The 23,815-nt window shown below is 36.7% G+C and overlaps 3 protein-coding genes across 5 annotated transcripts; 2 read left to right on the plus strand and 1 right to left on the minus strand.

The window, feature by feature from the left end:
• The first annotated feature begins 1,601 nt into the window (after window positions 1-1,601).
• LOC100252846 (putative pentatricopeptide repeat-containing protein At2g01510) lies at window positions 1,602-4,030 on the plus strand. Its single transcript, XM_002276728.5, has one exon. It carries the CDS (start codon window positions 1,651-1,653, stop codon window positions 3,694-3,696), a length of 2,046 nt encoding a protein of 681 aa, XP_002276764.2. The 5' UTR covers window positions 1,602-1,650; the 3' UTR covers window positions 3,697-4,030.
• A 347-nt stretch (window positions 4,031-4,377) lies between these two features.
• On the minus strand, window positions 4,378-17,328 carry LOC100251032 (cell division protein ftsZ homolog 2-1, chloroplastic-like). Of its 2 annotated transcripts, none has more exons than XM_019221682.2 (8): window positions 16,901-17,328; window positions 15,296-16,066; window positions 13,956-14,255; window positions 11,448-11,538; window positions 7,153-7,277; window positions 6,272-6,364; window positions 4,898-4,963; window positions 4,378-4,810 (listed from the first exon to the last, which is right to left on the minus strand). In XM_019221682.2, exons 2-8 carry the CDS (start codon window positions 15,950-15,952, stop codon window positions 4,682-4,684), a joined length of 1,461 nt encoding a protein of 486 aa, XP_019077227.1. In that variant the 5' UTR covers window positions 15,953-16,066; window positions 16,901-17,328; the 3' UTR covers window positions 4,378-4,681. The 2 variants fall into 2 exon arrangements, with proteins under 2 accessions (XP_019077227.1, XP_002282740.1); XM_002282704.5 differs by having other exon boundaries at window positions 16,882-17,323.
• Window positions 17,329-18,080: 752 nt separating this feature from the next.
• LOC100245893 (iron-sulfur assembly protein IscA-like 1, mitochondrial) lies at window positions 18,081-22,832 on the plus strand. 2 transcript variants are annotated; one of them, XM_002282716.4, is made up of 3 exons: window positions 18,081-18,413; window positions 19,729-19,846; window positions 22,478-22,832. In XM_002282716.4, the coding sequence occupies exons 1-3, from the start codon at window positions 18,143-18,145 to the stop codon at window positions 22,569-22,571; spliced, it is 483 nt and encodes a 160-aa protein (XP_002282752.2). In that variant the 5' UTR covers window positions 18,081-18,142; the 3' UTR covers window positions 22,572-22,832. The 2 variants fall into 2 exon arrangements, with proteins under 2 accessions (XP_002282752.2, XP_059595160.1); XM_059739177.1 differs by lacking the exon at window positions 22,478-22,832 and having other exon boundaries at window positions 18,102-18,413; window positions 19,729-20,035.
• Window positions 22,833-23,815: the final 983 nt, after the last annotated feature.

Genomic DNA, 23,815 nt, shown 5'->3' on the forward strand with positions numbered 1-23,815 from the left:
TTATTAAAAATATTGTAAATAATTATTAATTATATTTCTAAAACATATTGTTCTTTCCCATTTAGAACTATATACGGGTTCTTTCACTTTCCGAACATTTTCATTTTTTTCATAAAGAATAAGAAATCTTTATTCTTTTATATTATTTTAATTTTCATTTTATTTAAAAAAACCAATATTTTTTTCAATAATATCTTTATCGTTACTTTGATCCAATGACTTTATATTAAATAGAAATACATCTGATGAATATTAATAACTTTTAGATGAAATATCGAAATAAAAATATCCATTAGATAATGAATAATTGGTTGTAAGCCATCTCTACTATAAATCAACATTGATAGAAAGAATCCAATAATAACATTGCAAAAATAATTGAACAATATTCTTATGGAAAATCTCTGGCTGCTTCAAAGAATGATTGGGACAATTGAAGCAACACCTTTTGGTATGCATGGAACGATACGATGCTGATTTGTCTTGAAAGAGATCGTTTCATACGGTTGAGTAATTAATATAAAGATGATGATGGAGAAAAAAATCAAGGCCAAAAATTATTATGCATATTGGCTAGGGACGTAAAGCCACATGTTAGACACGATGCATTACCCTCCTCCAATCTTGTAACTGGTCCAGAAATTTCAACCAGACTTTTGATAACTTATTTTTAATTTTTTTTAAAACTTATTACTTATTTAATTTTTTTATTAAATAAAAAAACTAAAATATTTGATTTTTTACTAAACATTAAAAATGAAATTTTAAAATAATCAAAATATAATTCCAATACAATCCTCTCCTTATTAATACTTAACACTTAATAAAAATAAAATAATAAAAATAAACAATTTAATTCTTAATACTATTAAGTTGTATTTAGATATAAATTAAATTAAGTTTTATTTAAATTTAAGTATAACAAACAAAGACGGTCTAAATCTTCCCATTTTAGGTCAATGTATGATTAGAGAAATGATTCCTTAAATTAAGTCTAATGAAGGAAAATAAAAGAATTATAAAACTTTTATGTTATGAATTTTGTAGGTTTGTAACAATGGTAATTATTCTATTTGAGATTAAATATTAATTTATCTTTCTACATTATGATATTAAGTTAAAAGAAAAATTTATATAACAAATTATTACCTTGTTAATCATGAATAAGATTAAAGGAATTATTATTACATTTATTAAAATAAATAAATTATACTATGTGGATATATTGCTAGTTAAAAACCTATTTTAAAAAATAAGATTTAGAAAATATGGCCAAACGGACCCTTATCGATCGATAGTTTTCTAAGAAATATTAATTTTTAAAAATATTTTCTAAATTTTATTAAACATTTTTTTTTTCTTTCTAAAAGCCCCTTTTATGCTAAAAAAGTGTTTTTTAAGGGCTCTTAGTTTTGTTATTTAAATCAATGGCAAGGCAGTGCCAAACTGCCAATATAGCAGGCTTAAATAAAAGCCATTTTCAAAGGTTGGTAATGAGGCCCAACGAAGAAATTGGCCCAGTCCATTTCCGATCCACAAAGTATCTCATTTACAAAAGAACACATTTCTTTTTATAAATTGTAAATATATATCTCTTTCGAATCCCAATTTCTTAAACGGTCCCTCTCTGGTGAAATTTCGATCAATCGCATGCTGAGGGATACTAACGCCTTGGCCCACGTTATCCAGACCTATGCGAAAACCAAGCGGCTCCGAAGAGGAAAACAGCTCCACGCTCTGCTAATCTGCGCAGGGTACACACCATGCACCTTCCTCACAAACCACCTCGTCAATATGTACTCAAAGTGTGGAGAACTCGACCACGCTCTCAAGCTGTTCGACACAATGCCTCAAAGAAACCTGGTTTCTTGGACAGCTATGATTTCTGGGTTGTCTCAGAACTCGAAGTTTTCAGAGGCCATAAGAACCTTTTGTGGGATGCGAATTTGTGGGGAAGTCCCAACCCAGTTCGCGTTTTCTAGTGCCATTCGAGCTTGTGCGTCCCTGGGCTCAATTGAGATGGGGAAGCAAATGCATTGCCTTGCTTTAAAATTTGGAATTGGTTCTGAGTTATTCGTGGGTAGTAATCTAGAGGATATGTATTCCAAATGTGGGGCGATGTTTGATGCTTGTAAGGTTTTTGAGGAGATGCCGTGCAAGGATGAGGTGTCGTGGACCGCCATGATTGATGGGTACAGCAAAATTGGGGAATTTGAGGAAGCATTATTAGCTTTTAAGAAGATGATTGATGAGGAAGTCACCATTGACCAACATGTGCTTTGTAGTACTTTAGGCGCTTGTGGGGCACTTAAGGCATGCAAATTTGGGAGGTCTGTTCATTCAAGTGTTGTGAAATTGGGATTTGAATCAGACATTTTCGTGGGGAATGCCCTCACTGATATGTACTCCAAAGCAGGAGACATGGAAAGTGCTTCGAATGTGTTTGGGATTGATTCAGAGTGTAGAAATGTTGTGTCCTACACTTGTTTGATTGATGGGTATGTTGAGACTGAACAAATTGAGAAGGGTTTGAGCGTTTTTGTTGAGCTGAGAAGGCAGGGTATTGAACCTAATGAGTTCACTTTTTCCAGTTTGATCAAGGCTTGTGCTAACCAAGCCGCACTTGAACAAGGGACCCAGCTTCATGCCCAAGTGATGAAAATCAATTTTGACGAGGACCCATTTGTTTCTTCCATTCTTGTTGACATGTATGGGAAATGTGGCTTGCTTGAACAGGCAATACAAGCGTTCGATGAGATTGGTGACCCAACTGAGATTGCATGGAACTCGTTGGTGAGTGTGTTTGGTCAGCATGGTTTAGGAAAAGATGCTATAAAAATTTTTGAGAGGATGGTTGATAGAGGAGTGAAACCAAATGCAATAACATTTATCAGCCTTCTAACAGGGTGTAGCCATGCTGGATTGGTGGAGGAAGGGTTAGACTATTTCTATTCCATGGACAAGACTTATGGAGTAGTGCCTGGAGAAGAACATTATTCTTGTGTTATTGATTTGCTTGGCAGAGCTGGAAGGCTCAAAGAAGCTAAAGAATTTATAAACAGAATGCCCTTTGAGCCAAATGCTTTTGGATGGTGCTCTTTTCTAGGGGCTTGCAGGATTCATGGTGATAAGGAGATGGGCAAGCTTGCAGCAGAAAAACTAGTGAAGCTTGAGCCCAAGAATAGTGGGGCGCTTGTTTTGCTGTCAAATATTTATGCAAATGAGCGGCAATGGGAGGATGTAAGGAGTGTAAGGATGAGGATGAGAGATGGGAATGTGAAGAAATTGCCTGGTTATAGTTGGGTTGATGTTGGCTACAAAACCCATGTTTTTGGAGCTGAAGATTGGTCTCACCCGAGAAAGAGTGCAATCTATGAGAAGCTTGACACTCTGTTGGATCAGATAAAAGCAGCTGGATATGTTCCTCGTACAGATTCTGTTCCACTTGACATGGATGATAGTATGAAGGAGAAGCTGCTTCATCGTCACAGTGAGAGGATAGCTGTTGCATTTGCACTTATAAGCATGCCTATTGGGAAGCCTATCATTGTGAAAAAGAATCTAAGGGTGTGTGTAGATTGCCATTCTGCAATCAAGTTCATTTCTAAAGTTACAGGAAGAAAGATCATCGTCAGGGACAATAGTAGATTTCACCATTTCACAGATGGGTCATGTTCTTGTGGAGATTACTGGTAAGATTTCCATGGCTCAAATATTGCTTTAAGGGAATCCAATGCCAACAATTACCAGATACTTCTGGAAAAGATTCTTTTGAGCCAGCATTGGCAAATAGGATGATATGATTGTCCCAAAGGAAGCTCTGGGGACTGGAACATGCTAAGAATATATATTCATCTTACGAAGGAGTGCTCAGAAAGAAGACTGCAGTTATTTTGAATTCAATTCCTTCACATTGTTGTTTCCTTAGACAAATTTACATATGATTCTTTTCAAGGCAGGACTATGACAGATTCATGATGCTGCACTGCCAAGGTATAATAAAGCTTCGTAGAAGGGTTTCTTCTGTGCATCATGGACCGCAAATTTATCTTGATTGCTTATGATGAAAAAACACTGAGGGAAAATAAATTCAATTCAATTTACAGAAAACTTTGCGCATTATGGGCTCAAGAAAAAATTACCGTAATCAATAGTCCCAATAACTAATGGACAAAGATTATTAAAGCACCGAGTCCAAGTGATTGGTGGACAAAAATGACAAACAATTTGAACCTCGAAACCAAAGTAGCTTTGCCATGCATGACTGGTCAGCCACTGCCAATTGCTCTAAAGTATAAACTACAAAGTGATTCCACTCCAGCAAATGGTCCTTTTACAAAAGAGAGATAGAGAGAGAGAAAAAAAAGGAATCGGGGCTAATTTGAATAATGCTTCACTACTAACAAGCTCAAAAATTTCAAACTTTCTAGTTGTATTTTTAACATCATCAATTCAAGGCGAAAGAAAGAAAACCATATCTGAAACCTTTTATTTAGGAACTGCTACATTTCAAACCAGGATACTCTATATCATTTCAGAGCCAGAAACCCACTAAAAAAAGGCCATGAGCAGTAAGTTGTCACTAGAAAGGGGAGTTTCAAATTCCTAAGACAGGATGTCGGATTGAAGGAGAAATTTCTTTGAAACAGGAGAGGAATATTACAATAAAAATAAAGTTATTTCAAGCTCTTGGGTAGCGTGAGCGCCCTTTCTTCTTTAGGAACTCTGGGATCTCCACAGACCCACCTTCAGTGAAAGAAGGGCGTCGACTCATTCCGAAGTTGGCATCTCCCTGTGCTAATTGACTTGCCTGCATTTTGACCGAAATCAAGTAAAACTAGAAAGTGGAAGTGATAGAACTACTATTTGGATTATAATTATATAGAGTGACAGATACCTGGAGGGGCCTCCCCTCATTTTCCTCTTGGCGTTTGAATCCAGTGGCAATAAGAGTGATACTTACCTGAATGAAAGTCAATGCAAAGTAAGTATTATTTTTATGCCAAAATCATCAAGTCATTAGTTCATAACCAAGTCAATGAAATAACGCAATCTAAGTCGTTCTGCATTTGAAAATTGAAATGATAAACTCTCTTGTCCAACTTAAACAAGCCCAGAAATTATGATTCAAGCGCATCATTTCCAATTTTCTCCAATACATTTTATCTAACATTCTCCATCCTATCTTCCACTATTACCTGTATCATAAATGAGAACTGAGCTTCCAAATCTAATAAAATATTCTAAGCAAACTCATTTTTTTCCCCATTTTCTATGGGTGCATTCCAAACATGATTTACTTAAAGGAATCTTCTATAGGTGATGCACTTGCTTCAGAATCATGATTTTCTGCTTCTTAAAAAAACTTGTAAAACTGCACTTCTCTTGTGACAGAGCCACAAGTCTATCTTGAGAACCAGTTTTTGACGTGTTCAAGGTATCAAAAAGTTCAATTTGTTCCATCCATAAAATTGGTTATAGTATAAGAAAGGCAAGAAGGGCATTCTAATTGCAATATTTAGCATGTAAAAATCCAAGTAAATAATAACTATCTTTCTCCATTAATTTGTCAAATTTAAAGAAAAGAGTCATAATCCTTCGTACAAACCATCACCCTTATTGGTTTTGCCTTTTGTTTCATGCACACTTAGAAGGATGTGAAGCACCCATGTTGAACATAATATGAAGGGTTTGAGTATGGAATGTGTCCAACATGCCAATTTTTCGGATAGGTATCCACCAGGTATGTCCAAAAAGAACAGGAAGAACAATTCCCTTTTCATTGTAAGCTAAACAAGATGCACATTAGATACTCCTAGTTACCAATTTGGTCTCAAGAATAGAATAAGTGAAAACGACAATTTAGGTTGTTCCATGTCACAGAATACTAATATTTGCGGATTAAACGACTCTTGATGCCTTTTGGGGGTCTTGTGTGTTTAACAATGTCTCATTGTGTTTATGTTACACCATGCCCCATGGCAAGCCTTGAAGGGCCCATCGGAAATACCTTTGAAAACCTTGCTTGACGCTTAGAGGCACAAGAACAATCGCTTCTTAGGTCCATGCAAACTAGACTACACATGCGCACACAGCCTACTGAGAACCTCCAATAGAAAACATTTCTCTACTTCCCCATAAGGGGCTTAGTGTCACAACTGGCTCAAACGACCCTCCCTTGAGCTTATATTTGAAAGTCATGATGGTCATCCATAGAATTAGTTATGCTAAAGGATGGTGCTGCCCATGTTTAAAAGATAAAATAACTTACTTGACCGCTGAGTGATGGGTCTATCACTGCTCCAAATATCAAATTAGCGCTAGGATCCACAAGGTCATATATAACCTCTGCTGCAGCATTTACCTGCAAGAAATCTTTACATGAGCATTGCAGATTATAGTAAGAGAAAATAATGAACTATAGAAGAGCATGACCACAATCAATCTAGAAGATAGCAGATAGCAGAACCACAAAACTCAGTTCAGCATTTTATTCAATTAGGATTCCAAATGACAGCTGCCTACAGAAAACATAAATTAAAAAGTGAGAGGCTTTATGCCAAATGGAAGGGAATTCATACTTTAAACTGTTTTAACTGCCTCAGAACTAGCAGATTAGAGTGAAGCAAAATCAGATATTTAATTGGTCGAGTATGCCTCACAACTGCCTTTTTTGAAACTAAGACGAAAGCTACAGAAACATGCATGCGAATTGCAGAACAGGAGCTAACATTTTGGCCACCTCAAAGACAAAAACAATAACAGAATCATGATATACATTCACACAAACAGAGACTATCTATTTGCATATATAAATGGAAAGATAGATATATCCTTATTCTTTTCATGTAACTAGGCCATGGCGATTAAATAATTCTAAAGGTAGTGGCCAGAAATCGAAGGCCCCTTTTACAATATTGTTTATCCACTTTGAAGACATATAGGCCTTCCAGAGATTGTGGTAGACAAGGCTTCAGGAAGCAACAATTTCAGTATTTCCTAGAAAGGTTTGGTTCTCATATGAGCCATAATTTCAAGCACATGAAATTGTGTTCAGAACATGCATAAAGAAAGTATGGCACCAAGAAAAACATATAAATATAGGTCAAGTCCATGAGCATAACTCAGAGAGAGAGAGAGAGAGAGAGAGACCTCAAACAAAGTCAAATCACTTCCACCAGTTATGTTCCACACAATTCCAGTTGCCCTCTCTATGCCAATATCTAGTAAAGGTGATTGGATGGCATTTAATGCAGCATCTCTTGCCCTGGTCTTTCCTACACAAAGAACAAGCAACAATAAATCACTTAGGGTTGATGCATGTACCCTGCTTCCTCTGTATGCAATAGTTATTTTTGGGACAGATTCAATCCAGAGAAGAATCTGCTGCTCAATGGAATGCAGATAATACAAAATATGAGCATGATCACAAGCTATTGGCATGGATTACAAATATCAATTGGTGCTTGCTTTGGTTTATTCTGTATATACTGCCTGCATACATTGGGTGTGCACCCTTTTTTTGGCGTTTCTTAATATATGCTCTTTGCTGTTTATCAAAAAAATGGGCAACAAATATTTGTTTCCTTCCAGTATCTTTTGAACAAACATTTTCATGTTATAAACTAAAAAGTACTAAAAAATAAAATAAAAAATTAAAAGGTAAATGTCAGTATCTCTAGGAAAATGCATGCTAATAAACAGCTTATCGTTTACTCTCTCATCAGTATTATAGCCTCCAGACCACTGTATGCCAAATTACCTTACTTGAGGGCTGCCATCTTTGAACTGTTATTCATTTTGGCAAAATAATGGCATATCTTAGGTTTTTTTTTTTTTTTTGATAGGCAAATAAGAGTATGTATATTAATGACTATAAAAAGGATACCAAACTAAAGTGGCAAATACAGTATATCGGAAGTATACAACTGTGAAACAAAAACCAGCTATAGTAGCTACAAAACCACTTTTAAGAAGAAGAGCCCACCCATTCTATAAACTCTAATAAAAAGGATGGGCCTTCCTGCCTGTCTCCTAGAAGGAACCCTCGAGACCAGATATACAGATTAGTTAAGAGGGAATCCTTGAGGGCTTGGATAGTGTGTTGTTCCATTTCAAAAGTTCTTTGATTTCAGTCCTTCCAAATTATCCATGAAAAGCAAAGAAGGGTTGTTCTCCAAACCTTCCTTCTCCTACCCACAAAGCTACCATGTCATCCCTCCAATAAATCCTTAATAGAAAAAGGAAGAGCCCACAAAATGCCAAAGAAGGAAAAGAGAAAGTGTCATAATTCTCTAGCTACCCCACAATGGCTGAGAAGATAATCAATTGATTCATTTGCATCTTTATACATACAACAAAAACCTGCCAAAACTCATCCTCTCCTCTTGAGCTGGTCCATAGTTAGGGTCTGGCCCTAAGTCGTTTCCCAAGCAAAAAAACTTACTTTAGTTGGAGCCCAAGAATTCCAAATCATCTTTGAAGGGAAAGTCACTTCACCCATATTTTCCAATGCATTGTAGAAAGACCTTACAGAGAACACCCCATTCTTGGTAGCTTTCCAAACCATTTTATCCTCCTCTTCTCTAAATCTACCAAACTCGCTAAGTTTTAGAAAAAAATTATTTACAACATCCAACTCCCTATCATGAAAATTTCTTGAAAAGCAAGGGCTCCAAGTGACCATTCCTTCTTCTACCTCCCGAACCTCATCCACCCATGCCTCCTTAGCAATAGCAAAAGTGAATAAAGAAGGAAAAGAATCCTTCAAGGGCATATCATCACACCACACGTCATGCCAAAATTTGACTCTTCTTCCATTGTCCACCTCAAATCTTATTGTTGCTTTAAAAGTTCCCCATACTTTTCTAATTGACTTCCACAATCCAACTCCATGGCCTTCTCTCTTTTCCTAAGAGCACCAACCTCCCAGTTCTTCCCCAAATTTTCCGGAAATTAGTTTTCTCCACAGCATATCCCTTTCCGAGGTAAATCTCCAACACCATTTATCCAAAGGAGCTTTGTTGATAGTGGATAAGTCCTTAATACCAAGCCCCCTCTTTTTTTATCTTTGCAAATTGTCGACCAATTCACAAGATGAGGTTTTTTATCCATAGCTCCTCCTCCTCAAAGGAAATCCCTTTGGATTTTCTCTAATCTCATAGCCACCAACTTAGAAATAATGAAAAGGGATAAGAAATAAATTGGGAGGCTACACAAAGTACTTTTCAACAACGTGATTCTTCTTCCTTTTGATAGATATTGCCTTTTCCAAAAAGCCAATCTTTTGAAGAACCTTTCTTCCACCACATCCCAAACAACTTTAGCCTTAAGGGGAGCACCAAGGGGTGGGCCCAAATATTTAGTAGGTAGTTTTCCTATACCACAACCCAATACTGAAGCTAGCTCCTTCACGTTAGGGGACATCCCCTATTGGAATAAGCTCACTCTTGCTCAAGTTAATCTTTAGACCTGATTAGGCCTCAAATCAAAGCAAAACCCATGCTAAATAAGTGGGCTGATTTGGACAAGGATCAGAGAACAGAAGAGTGTCATATGCAAATAGGAGGTTAGAAATTAGAACTCTTTCTCTACCTCCCCCTCCAACCCTAAAGCCTGAGATTAAGCCACCCTTCATCACCCTTCTCAAAAGAGAGCTTAAAGCCTCCAAAACCAACACAAAGAGGTAAGGGGATAGGGGATCCCCCCATCACAATCCCCTTGTACTCTGAAAAAAACCTTAAGGAACCCCATTTACCAAAACTGAAAAACTAGCTGTGGAAATGCAAACCCGAATCTACTCAATCCATTTCTGACTGAAGCCCATTTTTCCCATCACCTCCAAAAGAAAGCTCCAATTTACATGGTCATAAGCTTTTTCTATGTCTAATTTACACACAATCCCCCCTCTACGGCTCCTCATTCTTGAATCAATGGCTTCATTAGCAATAAGGACAACATCTAAAATTTGTCACCCTTCCATAAATGCATTATGCAAATCCAACACCAGATCTCCCATAACCTTCTTCAACCTATTAGTCAGGACTTTGGTTAAAATTTTATACAAACTGCCAACAAGACTTATGGGCATAAAATCCTTCAAATCTTCAGCTCCACCTTTTTTTGGAATTAACACCAGAAAGGTGGAGTTTAAACTTTTCACAAAAGTTCCCCTTTCAAAGAATTCTTTGAAAAAGCTCAATATCTCCTCCTTCACCACCTCCTAGCAAGGAAAAACCATCAGGTCACGGGGCTTTATCCCTGTTCTAGTCCATAAGATCCTCAAAGAACTCCTTCTCTGTGAAAGCCTCTTCCAACTTGATAGAGTTCTCAATACTCAGCAACTTGAGAAGCAGACCATTTATACTAGGTCTCCACTCCCCCACAGGTTCTGACAGAAGCAACTTGAAATAATGAACAATCTTTGTTGCAATTTCTGGTTCCTCGATTACCTACTCTCCATTTATCCTAATTCTCCCAATGATAGTCCTACTGCGCCTTGCATTGGCCATTTTGTGAAAAAACCTTGTATTTCTTGTCCCCTTCCTTTAACCAAACCTCTTGGTACTTTTGCCTCCAAGAGGTTTCTTCAAGAACAGCCCAATAACTGTAATCTTCTACTGCCAATCTTCTAGCATCCATATCTTCCGTAGAAAGACGACCTTCCCTCTCCTTGGCATCCAAGAAATTGATCTGGTCTAGAGCACAGGCCTTACGCACTGCACCATTGCCAAACACTCCTTTATTCCAAAGTTTAATGTCTTCCTTGAATGCCTTCAGTTTGGAAGCCAAAATAAAGCTAGAAGACCCACTAAACTGATAGCCTTCCTACCATCCCTTCACCAAGTCTTTGAACCCATCCACCTTAAGCCACATGTTTTCGAATCTGCACGGGGTCTTACTGCTTCTCACCCCACCTCCCTCCAATAGAATAAGAGAATGATCCAAAACAGGCCTTGGTAAAAGGGTTATCATATAAATTCACATTGTTCTGCAGAAACCACGTTATAGATTTCAACTGAACAAATTTGCAATGATAATGGAAGAATTAATTATAGATGAACTGTGGCTCCTAAATGAGTTCCATATAACTTCACATTGTTCTGCAGAAACCACGCTGCAGCAAATTGGGTAAAAAAGAATTATCTATATGGTTTATGACCATTTCATTCAGCCATACAGAAAGAACTGTCTGGACCTTCAGCCGTTCTCAGCTAGAGAACACATACAAGCAACATGTATCACCTACCCTTCTTGAGCTCTTACCCAAGAAATTCAGAGAAAGTAGAGAGAATATTATAACTTTACTGCAAGATTAGCAACTATTCGATGATTTTAAATTTTATACTGTAAACAAGAAACAAAATGGTGAATATTTTTAGAAATGTCCCAAAATATAATAGTTGAAGGATATGTGCATTCTAGTAAAACTAGCTTCTTAAAATTACCAGTTGCAGTTCCTATGCCCATCAATGAAGAACCCGCATTGGCCATGATAGCTCGCACATCAGCAAAATCCACATTCACCAATCCTGGGATCTGCAGTTGAGGTAACTCACCGCCATTTAGAGAAGAACAACAATATGAACCCCAAAAGTTGTACACAATCTTGAACCAAAAAATCTCAATGAATCTAGTTATCTGAACAAAGCATAGTGACATGAAGAAAATTTTAGAAGTGGCATACCCAAATAAAATTCACTGTGACATGCACCACCAAATGTTACCCATGCTGGTAGAAGTACAGTCCATTTATGCTCATCTTTTTTTTTCTTTTGATAGGAAAAAAAAAATATTAATAGGACCTAAAAAAGGTGCAACAAAGTACATAGACTGTATACAAAGTAAGCCAAGAGGCAAAGCAAAAAAATACAAGGTGCTTAGGAAAAAAGTCTCTTCCCAAGGACCCCAACAAATCAATAAAATCCATCATGGTTAGGGCAACCCCATCTCTATACATCTTAATCCATAAAAGAAGGTTGCAAAGAAAAGTAGATCTGATAATTTGATCAGAAATTTCTTTGCTTCTGAATGCTCTCTAATTCCTCTCCTTCTACAAACACCAAAATATGCACAACAGGATAACCCTCTAAACCTTCTTTCATTTCTTTCCTACAAAACACCCCAAGAGGAATTCTCTAACCGAACTTGATATTATCCCTACAATCCAAACAAATAAAACCAAATTCCATAACACTTAGGTCTAGCACAATACAAAAAGATGTAATCTAATGACTCTTCATCTTCTTTACAAAGAAAACACAATTCACTAGGGACCAACCCTCCTTTGTAGTCTATCCAAAGTCAAAATCTTTCCCAAATAAGCTTCCCATGCAAAAAACCTTACATTGATCGAAGCCATTGCATTTCAAATAACACACGTTGGAAACTCTTCTGCTCTTTCCTACCCCAAGAAATTATAAAAAGATTTGACTAAAAATTTATCCTTCTTTGCATCCATCCAATGCATCTCTTCTTTCCTCATATTTACTCATAGCCTTGCTTGAAGCCTCAAGAGGAAGGCCTCAACCCTTTCTATCTCTCACTCATTCAAATTCCTTGAAAAGTGAGTGTTCCAATGTCCACCTTCACCTTGCACATCAGCCACCTAGACATCCTTTGTCATAGCTACGAAATACAAAGATTGGAAAGACTCTCTTAGATGTGAATCATTACACCATTTGTCATTTCAAAACTTCACACTTTTACCATTGTCCACAATGAATGAGGTTTTGCCATTAAGATTCTTGTAAACTCTCTTGACGACCTTTCACAATCCCACCCCAAAACCACCACTATTGTCCTTGGAACACCAACCTCCTTCCTCCTCCCCATGTTTCCCAACTTGCTTCTATAGGGATTCATTTTCTGAGGCAAACCTCAAATTCCACTGGCCTAGCAAAGCCCTATTTAGAATTGAGAGATTTTTAATCCCAAGGTCTCCATCAAGTTTCTCTATGCAAGCAATTATCCACCTCACTAAGTGTGGTTTTTCTCTAATGAACCCCCACCCTTCAAAAAATTTCTTTGAATCTTCTCAATCCTCACTCATCTAAATGGGAATGACAAAAAGAGACATACAGTAAATAGGCAATCTTGATAGAGTGCCCTAGATGAAAGTGAGTCTTCCACTCTTAGAAAGGTATCACCTTTTTCCACATAGCCAATCTCTTGTGGACCCTCTCTTCCAACAAATGTCAACCAACCATTGACTTACAGGGGGCTTCTAGGGTAAGACCCAAGTCTACGGTGCTAATATCCCCTTTCCTATAACCTAACTTGGCCACTACTCCTCCTCATTAGGAAGCTAGCAATGGGAATTAAATCTCTCTTCTCCAAATTGATTTTATTTGATAAATCGTTGAAGGAATATTCTCATATATCTCAAGAGTATTTATACAAAGTACACAAGGCTATTTTAGGATAGCCAACTATACAAAATAAATCATAACCACACAATCAGCTATACACAGTTGTACATAGCCGACTCTCCCCCTCAAGTTGGTGCATAGATATCGCACATGCCAAACTTGGATAATGATGCATAGAATGGACTACTAGTAAAAGCATGAGTCATCATCCATTTGAAGGAAACTAATAGAAAATACAGACATAACCTTTCTTACAAAATTAGAATGCTCTCATTGTGATTATCAAGAAATTAAAGTGAATCAATTACCATTATCATGGTACCAAGGAAGATGAAGAAAGACAAGAAATAACTATGTTTGGAGTATCTTGAATCTATATATACAGAAACCCAATCTAATAAATCACTAACATGTTTCCTAAATCATAGGTTTGAGATTCCTTCTCTACTCTTCTTCTCTTTCTTCCTTTTTGCTTTGTTTCTTTAATTCTAGTCCTAATTCTATTTTTATAAGAAAAAAAAAAAACATAGAAGGAACCAGATGGAATTTGATGTTCTCATAACAAATTCATTACATATCACATACCATAATTATATCTGATATACCACGGACACCTTGTCGAAGAATGTCATCAGCCAGATTAAATGCTTCAGTTACCGGAGTTGACTGGGAAACAGCAGTCAATAACTTGTCATTTGGAATGACAATTAGTGTGTCAACACTATCTCTCAAAGCTGCAATTCCTTCCTGAGCTTGAACTGCCCTTCTTCGTCCCTCAAAAGAGAAAGGGGTCGTAACAATACCAACTGTCAAGATACCCATTGATTTTGCAACCCCTGCAATCACAGGAGCCCCACCAGTGCCAGTTCCTCCACCCATTCCAGCCTGTGGATAGAAATTAAAGGCCCAGAAGTAAGAAAAAATAAATAAAAACAGGAATGGAAGGCTAGCTTACCTTGTCCAAGTTTTTAACAGTATAAAGCTCTTAAAATTTTAATATTTTATCATAATAAAAGTCATAGAGCATATCTATGAATATCACTTTACATATCAATATACTATTTATGCTAACTCGCAAAAACTTTCCATGTTATACTTTTGCACCAGATTGCTCTTATTTTAAATATTCATTAGAAATATCTAAGTTTTTATTCAACTAAACAAAATTGACAATTTTTTTTCAAAACAACATCAGGATTGGATATGTCCATTAAATTTGAAACCCTCTCAATTAATACTGTCTCATGTATCTTAACCATTATCTCAACCAGCTGCCACCCAACTTATTCAGCCAGGGATGCATGACTACCACATAAGTTTTTTAATTGAAGCTACATCAATAATTTAACTTGGCTAAATTTAAAAAGAAAAAAAAAATTGAAAACTGAGAAGCCTGGAATCATGCAGTTCAAAGCCATATTGTTAATTTAGACCTGATTAGTGAACCAAAGAAGCATTAGAATTAAGTAGGAAGTGCAATCAATAAACAAGATGCCAAAATCCACCAAAAAAAGAGCTAAAGATGAAATTGATGATAACAATAATAATAGAATAGCAATTCCTTCAGGTTGAAACTTTTAAGTAAACAAGAGATCAGCTACATCCTTTATGGCTAGTTGGAGTAATAGCAAGGATGAATTACATGGATTAAGAAGATAACACACCAAATAGAAAAAAGGCTATTACATTCTAGGGTTCTCTCCTTCTATCAACATTATCATCCAAAAGCTCTCACAAAAAAGAAGAGGAGACAACCATATAAGATACTGAAAGTGGTAAAAGATCCATAATTGAGCCACTAAATTTAGATTATGTATGACAATAAATAACAGTTTTTGCACAAAAATTACACTCTACTTTGAATAACTTTTGTTTTCATCAAATATCTTATTATCTTATAATGTCTAAACAGAGTTTGAACTTACAGTAACGAAGACCATGTCTGCACCATAAACTGCCTCTTCTATAGCTTCTTTGCTTTCTTTGGCTGCATTCATACCAATATCTGGGTTCCCACCCGCACCAAGACCCCTAGTTAACTCTTGACCAATTTGTAAACGGTGCTCAGTATATACAGGTGACATTCTCATGGCTTGAACATCTGTATTAACTATCCAGAACTCAACACCCTGCATGGAACTCTCTATCATTCGATTAACTGCATTAGACCCACCACCTCCAACACCAATAACTTTGATCTTGGCTTCGTTATAATTGCTTGGACCAGATGAATCTCTTATGCTTTCAGTCACACTCCCACTTGAAGCATCCTTCCTTGGACTACTTACATTGCTACTCCCCTCGCCTCTAAGCATTGATACTTCAGGATGAAGATCAAGAAAAGGGTCCTTGCTATGGTATGGGCTGACACTGTGAGAATTGGCTGAACATTTGAACTGGGGTAATCTTGATGAAATTCTTTGGCCTGCACCCAACATCTCATTCTTATCATCAAACATCTTCAAGGAGTTAACTCTCCTCTGGTGATTCCCCAATGATATTCTTCTTCCAAGGACATTTAGTAGCTCCATCTGGTTTCTGGTATCAGAAGGCGTAAAATATGATGACATACAAGTTGCCATCTTAAAACAGCTAAACACAAATCCCGGGCGCAAGGCGAGCAGAAGAATTTTCAGAAAATTTAAATACCCAAATTACTAAATTTCTTATTCTGCAGCCTATTGTTCTTCACAGACCTGTTTAACAAAAAAAGGGGGCATAACACAAAAACAATTACAACAGGCCCATAAAAGAAACAAACATATGAATCTTTTGTAAGCAAACTCAACCTTGATTAGGTTCGATTCATGTTGATGCAACAAAATAAGTAAAAAAAATTGTGTTAGTGCCGTGTGATGAGGCCATACATCCTAAACTATATTAGTTGGAATTTGCAACCTGCACTGAATTACAGCCTAATTCCTTGGAAAATGTAGCCAGAAAATAAAACAGCACCCTTCTTATACCATTCTGAAGAAGGGCAGACTGTACTCAAGAAAGTATATCTGTTCTTACACTGTGAGATCGACCATTAACCTGCGATCAACATGGTACGTATGCTCTTGCACTACAAGATTAAAATGATTATTGAGTACTTCCCAATAGCATGTTCCTAATTCCTTTCCCATATGCCAAACAGCCATAATATAGCAGACCACTACTCGAAACCTACAATCCACAAATGCAAATTGGCCTACAGTCCCAGCACTGTGGCATGAAAGCACCACAAATAGTGCACACTGAAGAAAAATGGCAAAGGAAAAGAAACGATCTAAAGAGCAAAATTCAACATTAAGTACAGAAAATGCACAAAAACAGTAAAACCAGACCCACGACAATGGCCCGCGAGTATACCAAAAATTCAGATCAAGCAGAACCCTAAAATCCAAGAAACCCAACAAACAAGAAGGAGAACAACAGAAAATGCAACAAGTACAGAGGCATCATCAACAACAAAATCATTACAATTGACAACCAGAACAATCCTATGACGATATAGAGAAAATGGCACCTGGGTTCAAGGAAGAAACCTGAAAGCGTTGCAGAAACAGCGAATCCCGAACGCATTTGGAACTGAAAGAGAGTCTTGGGTTCAGACGCTTGGACACTAGGCAATGTGTGGCAATGTGGGGATTTTGTTGATAAAATTGAAGGAAGAAGATTTGCTGAGGATTATAGCAAACAAGGAAAGAAGCAGCTAAAGTGGGTTTTTGGGAAGAAATGAGGTGTGTGTGGGCTCCAACGGAGGAGGAAAAGGTTTGTTGCAAACAAAGACATGAGAAGAGCTCCTTATCGGCGAGGGTTTAGGTGATTGGCTCTCTTCACACCCCCAACCCTTAAACCCCTTTTTTTTCCCTACAAAAAACAACCCTCCAATATCAACATTGGGGCACCCTTCCAAAATAGCTCGGTAGATACATCCCCCACACCCTTCAACTTTCATGCCATGAAAAAGTCCAAGTGAGTAACGGGATTTTTTCATATATGTACGACTTTTCAACAAAAAAAATATAGAAAAAATTTGTTATTTATAAATTAAAAATTTACAAATAAAATAAATATTTTTAAAAATAAATTTAGCTTATATTTGATTTCTTATAAACTACCGTATAATTCATATCATTTTATCTACACAATATATGAAAATTTAAGAACCTTTGGTAACAATTTTAAAAAATATTTTTTAAAAACTGTTATTTAATCTTTTGTAAAATAAAAGTTTGTTTGAAAATTTAAAATATTTTTAATTTTTATTTAAATTTAAAAATAAAATATATATGTGATATTTTATTTTTAATTATTCTAAATATTTGTATAATTATTTTTTAAAATAGACATTAAAAAACAAGTGAAAAAAAATATTATCTAAAAAAACTAAAAATATTTTTTTAAACAAATAAGTTTTCAGGTTTTATTTTTAAGAATAATTTTTAAAAAATAAAAAAATAATTATCAAATAAGTCATAATATTTGTATATAAAACATATTTTGGATTACGATATTGAATTTAAAGATTTGGATGGGAATAAATATATATAATAAATTTATTATCTTACATTACATCTAAAATAAAATTTCCATTGGGTTTGCCCTTGCTTCCGTTTTGAAAACAAAATGCTTTGTCTAAAAATTTTGAATCATTTAAATTCATAATGTAAGTAAAATTTGGAAGATAATAAATAGTCGAATTAACAAAATTTGAATTGAGTTCCTTCTAACCTTTTGACTTTCCCAAATTAAGGTGGAATGACGAAATTACCCCAGAGAGGAAAATGGAGCCGACATGTAATTGGTATATGATTAATTCACCAAAGGAGTGTGCCCGGAACGATTGGAATAGCGCGGGGTGGTCTATGGCATCTTCATTTCTCGCGGCAGCAGCGGCGAAGGCCGGACCCAGCTTAAGGCGCCAAGCCCTAACCCTAACGGACGCTGCTGCTTCTAGAATACGGCACCTCCTTCAGCAGCGTCAGCGCACTTTCCTCCGCCTCGGCGTCAAGGCTCGCGGCTGCAACGGCTTATCCTATACCCTTAATTACGCAGGTTTCTTTCTCTTTAAATTCCTTCGGTTTTTCTTTTTGTTCTTCTTTCGTGTCGTTTGTTTCCAAGGAAAATCGTTCCTCCTCAAATTTTAGGCGCATGAAAATATTTTCCGGGCACGTAGCGTACAAATAGATCGAATAAGGTGCGTTTGGTTGCACGAATTGGGGCCCTGAGTGCGAATCAGGAATTTCCTTTTCATTGTCTCCCCGGTTGTGGAGGCTTATTGGTTTTATATATGCAAATCCATTATCGCAAATGAGGTTATTGCAGAAATTGTAGCCATCAATGCAGTTTTTTGTTGGTCAATCCAATTTCCTCTGGTGGGCGCCAATTGCAAATGCGCAAGTGATGGATTTGCTTCATTGTGATGCTTTTAGCATCTGAAATTGTTCTAAACCCACAGTTTTAGAGCGAAGGAGTTTTATTGCAAATGGCCTTTTGAATAACTGGAGACTGGAACAGTGCACCATGTTCAGAAAATTGCTTTCATTGCTCCTTTCTTTGACATGTTTATGTACAAAAACATGCATAGGCACTGGTTTGTTTGGGGGCTGTGGAAAGAGTGCAATGGAAGAAAGCTTGGGAGCCCAGAAGTATCAGGCTAGAATTTAATGGAAATTATTTTTTTAGATACTTTTTATATGGTCATTGATATTGATTTTTAAGCCACAGTAGCAATTTTTGTTGATGTCACTGATGATGTGGGAAGGGTTTGAGTTCTGGCGCCTGTCAGGAGGTGATGTTCCGTATTTCTTCCATCCCTAGCTGTAACTTGTTGTTTTCCCACCACAGGGGTATGCATACTCCTTGTATTCTTGGATGTTCCCCTTTCTCGTGCTTTCAACAATTATATTCTTATGTAAAAGATTATGTATGTATATTGTGATACCTGTTTTATTTTTGTGTTTGCTTTTCAATTTGTGATGTCTTTCTTTGAGCTGAATTTGACATTATTTGTTACTGAGACGATGAGCCACTTTCTTTTAACTTCTAGTCGATGTTTTAAGCTTGTGTGGACTTGGAAAGTGACCAACATGAAAATATATGAAAATTACATCTTTATTTTTTTCTTCTTCTTCCTTGTTCTTGATACTTCCCTTTTTGTTGCTCATAAAATGCTCCTTGTATTGTTATGGATCGTAACATGATAACATGACTTTCTATTGGGTTAGACATAGCATTATGAGAATTTTCTGATCAGAACTTTTTTTCATGTAATTAATTATTCCAGGAATCTTTTTGTTTTGGAAGCCATTATTTGGTATATAATTTCACTGTGAACAATTCTTAATTTATCATTGCTCTTTTTTAATAGATGACAAAGGGAAGTTTGATGAGTTGGTTGAGGATAAGGGTGTAAAGATTTTGATTGATCCAAAGGCTCTCATGCATGTCATTGGTACAAAGATGGATTTTGTAGATGACAAACTCAGGTACTCAAATTTTCTTTGGGCTTGTAGGCGCAGCATATATGTTGGCATAGTAAGACAAACATGCATGCATATGTGCACATGTTTGGCTTTACTTATATCATTTTTTATTTCTATTTTTTGGAAGTACTTCATTCTCAAATCTGTTATAACCCATCATTCTACTGAAAACCAAAGCAATTGATTACCAAATATCCTTGTGCTGTGTTTGGGGCAAATGAAATTGGGCCATAGAATACCAAATGTTAAAATCAATAGAATACCTGTACTCTTAGGATGAAGAAAATATTTCCCACTCCTTGTTTGAATGCTTAAGGAAGATGTTAGTTTATTCTTCACTTGGGTGAAACAAGAATGTTATCAAATCACCACACTCATCTTCACCCCTATTTCTCCACCATCATCAATACCATCACCATTCCCTTTAATAACAATTTGACCGCCGCCTCTCCACAGAAGCCCCATATAGTACCCAGATAGATACCACTGAATCACCATTACATCCACCTGCGTTATCATCAGTTCACTAATGCATCAGCCAATACTGAAACTGTGTCACAACCTCCAAAGCCACCCCTACATTGCTGCCATCTTTACCACCTCCACTCCATGGTTTCCACCATGACACTATCATAACCAGCCTTGATTCATAAGTCTCACCTCACTATCACCAACACAACCCCAATGTCACTACCACCCTTGACCTTTCACTAATCTTGTTGCTTCCGCTAACATGACACTACTATGACCATCAACTCAACCTATAGTTTCAAAGTTCACAGTATAATAATGAACATTAGGTATATTTTGCATTTGATTGGATACATAAATTGAATTGGAGTAAGATCTAAATAAAAATCCTGCTTGTAAATGTGTAATAATTCGTAATTTTGAAAATGGTTAGCTTTGGAATTCAAGAACAAGGAATATCTTAGCATCTTTTGTTAGTTCCAATGAAAACTGGAAAAACCGTCTGGAGTTCTGGTTGAAATTTGGTCAACTTTATGTTAATTATTATATGGGCTTGTTTGACTCGGGTTATATGTTATTAAGCAATAATTGTAGAGAAGTGAATCAGAGTGCTGTTGTTGTTGTTGAAAGGAGTGAGTGTGAAGCATGGTTTTAAAAACCGGATTGGACCGACCGGTCATGGTTCCGGTTCGGTTTGGCCAATTGGACCGGAAAGCGATCAAACTGGAATCGGACCACTTGAATCGGCAATCCGACTGACGAACCGGCCGGTTCCATTCGGTTCCAGCAGCTCATTTTCCTTCCCCCTTCCCCGTGCGGCTAATACCTCCACTGTCGTCTTGCTGGAAGCGGTACCTCCACTGTCGTCTTGCTGGCAGCGGTACCTCCACTATAGCCTGGAGTGTCGTCTCGCACCCCCCAGCATTGGGAACACCCCTCCCCCCCTTCCCCTGCCGCACAATGAAAAGCCCCCCCACCCCGCCCCCAAAACGCTGCAAATCCCGTCGTTCCGGTGGCAGCACCTCCCCGGCGCTGGGAACCCTGCCCACCCCCCTCCCCTTCTGCGCAATTAAAAGACCCCCCATCCCCCTGCGCTGGAAACCTCCCAACCTCACCCCCAAAACATTGCAAATCCCCGTCACCAACCCCCCGCTTGCAAAGTCCCGTCGCTCCCCATCCCCGGCGGCGCATTGGAAAGCTCCCCCACTCGACGACAAAAAGCCCTCCCACGACGTTGGAAACCTCCCAAAGAGCCTTGCCTTCCATTTTTGTTTTTTAAAATTTAATTTTGATGTTTTATATTTAATTTCTTAATATTTTATTGATTATAATTGTAGTGATATGTTTAATATTTTTTTTTGTTTTATTTATTGCACATTGAAATTTTAATTTATTGAAAATATTGGGTTGATTAACATCTACACGTAAAAAATTTTGTGAAAAAACTCAACAAACATAATAGATACTGTCAAAATTTAAATAGAATTTATTATTTTTATTTATTAATTTTTTAAATTTTAATAATATATAAAATATATATTTATAACGTCACCGGTTCGACCGTCGGTCCGACTAGTGAACCGTGAACCGGTAACTTTTCCGGTTCAATGACCGGTCCGGTTCTAAAAACATTGGTATGGAGATAGGAAGTGGGTAAAGTTGGAGAGAGAGGAGAACCAATTGAGGGTTTCACAAAGGGTAAGTGGAGAAAAAGGTGGTTAAATTTTTATTTTATTTTTTTACCTTTAAAAAGAGAAAAATTCATGTGCATATGTTAAAAGGAACCAGGTCAGCAGCTGCTTGTGTTGGAACCACATTTGGGAAGAACATGTGTATAAGGTTTTGGAACTTTTGTTAACCAAACATAAAGAAAATCCATGTTTGAACTCGAAATGCATTTCTGGCTGTTTTAGAAGCTCCTCCAGACAGGTGTATGACATTAAGTTTTGGATTGGCCCAATTTCAAATTACCCAAGGACATACAATTCATCCATGCACCGAAACATACATTATTATTATTATTTTTTTTTATGGGCTTCTACCTGCATAACATAACTGGCTGCTCTTTCTTTGTTAGAGATAATCATGGCCAGAACCAAAATAGGCACACCATTAACTTGATTAAAACCCTTCTTTAATTTGTTTTCCCTTGTCTTTGGGCAGGTCTGAGTTCATATTTATCAATCCAAACTCTAAAGGGCAGTGTGGTTGTGGTGAATCTTTCATGACAACAGGCAATCCTGGAGCTGCTAAGTAGGTTGGTGGTGAAGAATTATGGCAAAGTTGTACTTGGTGAGAGCTTCCACTATCCTGTTCCTTACCCTGTCAAGCCTTGCACTAACAGCTACGAACAATTGCTGCAAGAATGGTAAAAGAATAAAAGCCTAGGAACACCTGGAAGTTCTATGATATTCTTTGTTAACATAATTATTACATCTGCACATAATCTTTATAATGTAAGACATCTCAGAACTATTGGCTTGTGGAAATTACAGAATGGAAAATATTTTTAATGGCAGTGCTTATATGGGCCTTCATTGTCCCCTTCTCCACAGGAGCTGAATAAATTCTAGGATCATTGAGTTGTTCAGTGTTTTATAGGCCACATTTGTTACCTTAGCACGAAATGTTTTAAAATCTCCTCTTTAACTTAGAACCGTGGTCCAGGGATAGAAGAGCATTAATATTTTTCACATGAAGTGTGACTTGTATCTGATTGATACCTTTATGGTAGTTTATGGATTCCACCTGATGGACCCTGGTCCATAACAGGATGTTTGAAGAATGAAATCTGCCCTGATTTTTTTGGTAAGGGAGGGGCATTATTTCGGAGGGTTTGATTTTATCTTTTAAAAAATGCTGAAAAATATTGTGTAATGGTGGTGTGACAGTGTGACACCATCCCATTTTAATTTGCCGCTTTCTAGTATACGATATACAAATGTATCCTACCATTACATTCTCCCCAATACAATCTCATGCTTGCATTAGTGACGCTGGGTAAATGGTATATAAATGTCAATTTTCTCAGAGTTAGATACTTATATGTAATATAAATCTCATTTTTAAAATTTTTAATTATTATAAAGATATATTTAAAAATTGAAAAAAAAACTAATATTTTTCATATCATATTTTTTAGAATTTTTTTTATCTTAAATTTATTAAGAATGAATTAATTTAAACTTTAAAAAAACTTATTTTTATGTGGACCCCGCATTTCGATCGCTCGATGCGTTTCCCACTCGAATGGCGAGCTCGATTTTTATTTGAAAAAAAATTGATTTTTATTTATTAAAAGGAAATGACTTAGAGTCGTCACTTATTTTTGTTTTATTTTTAAAAGGGTAAACAAAATAAGAAAGAAAAACCTTAAGTGTGACTCCTTATTTTGGAAAAGACGGTCTGCGAAAAACCGGGTCGGGTTCGGGGGTCAGGTTACTTATCGGGAAGGTACGGTAAGAACCGTAGCACCCTTCTAAGTCCCTAAAGTCGGATCTC

This window comes from Vitis vinifera, chromosome 8, assembly GCF_030704535.1.
Source record: "Vitis vinifera cultivar Pinot Noir 40024 chromosome 8, ASM3070453v1".
Lineage (NCBI taxonomy): Eukaryota > Viridiplantae > Streptophyta > Magnoliopsida > Vitales > Vitaceae > Vitis > Vitis vinifera.

Coding starts and splice junctions, on each gene's coding strand:
- LOC100245893 (XM_059739177.1), top strand. CDS start 18,143: ATGGAGCCGACATGTAATTGGTATATGATTAATTCACCAAAGGAGTGT. Junction 18,414..19,728: donor CTATACCCTTAATTACGCAG/GTTTCTTTCTCT, acceptor CTTTTTTAATAG/ATGACAAAGGGAAGTTTGAT.
- LOC100252846 (XM_002276728.5), top strand. CDS start 1,651: ATGCTGAGGGATACTAACGCCTTGGCCCACGTTATCCAGACCTATGCG.
- LOC100251032 (XM_019221682.2), bottom strand. CDS start 15,952: ATGGCAACTTGTATGTCATCATATTTTACGCCTTCTGATACCAGAAAC. Junction 7,278..11,447: donor GGGCATAGGAACTGCAACTG/GTAATTTTAAGA, acceptor TTCTTTGTGTAG/GAAAGACCAGGGCAAGAGAT. Junction 4,964..6,271: donor ACCCATCACTCAGCGGTCAA/GTAAGTTATTTT, acceptor ACTTTCATTCAG/GTAAGTATCACTCTTATTGC.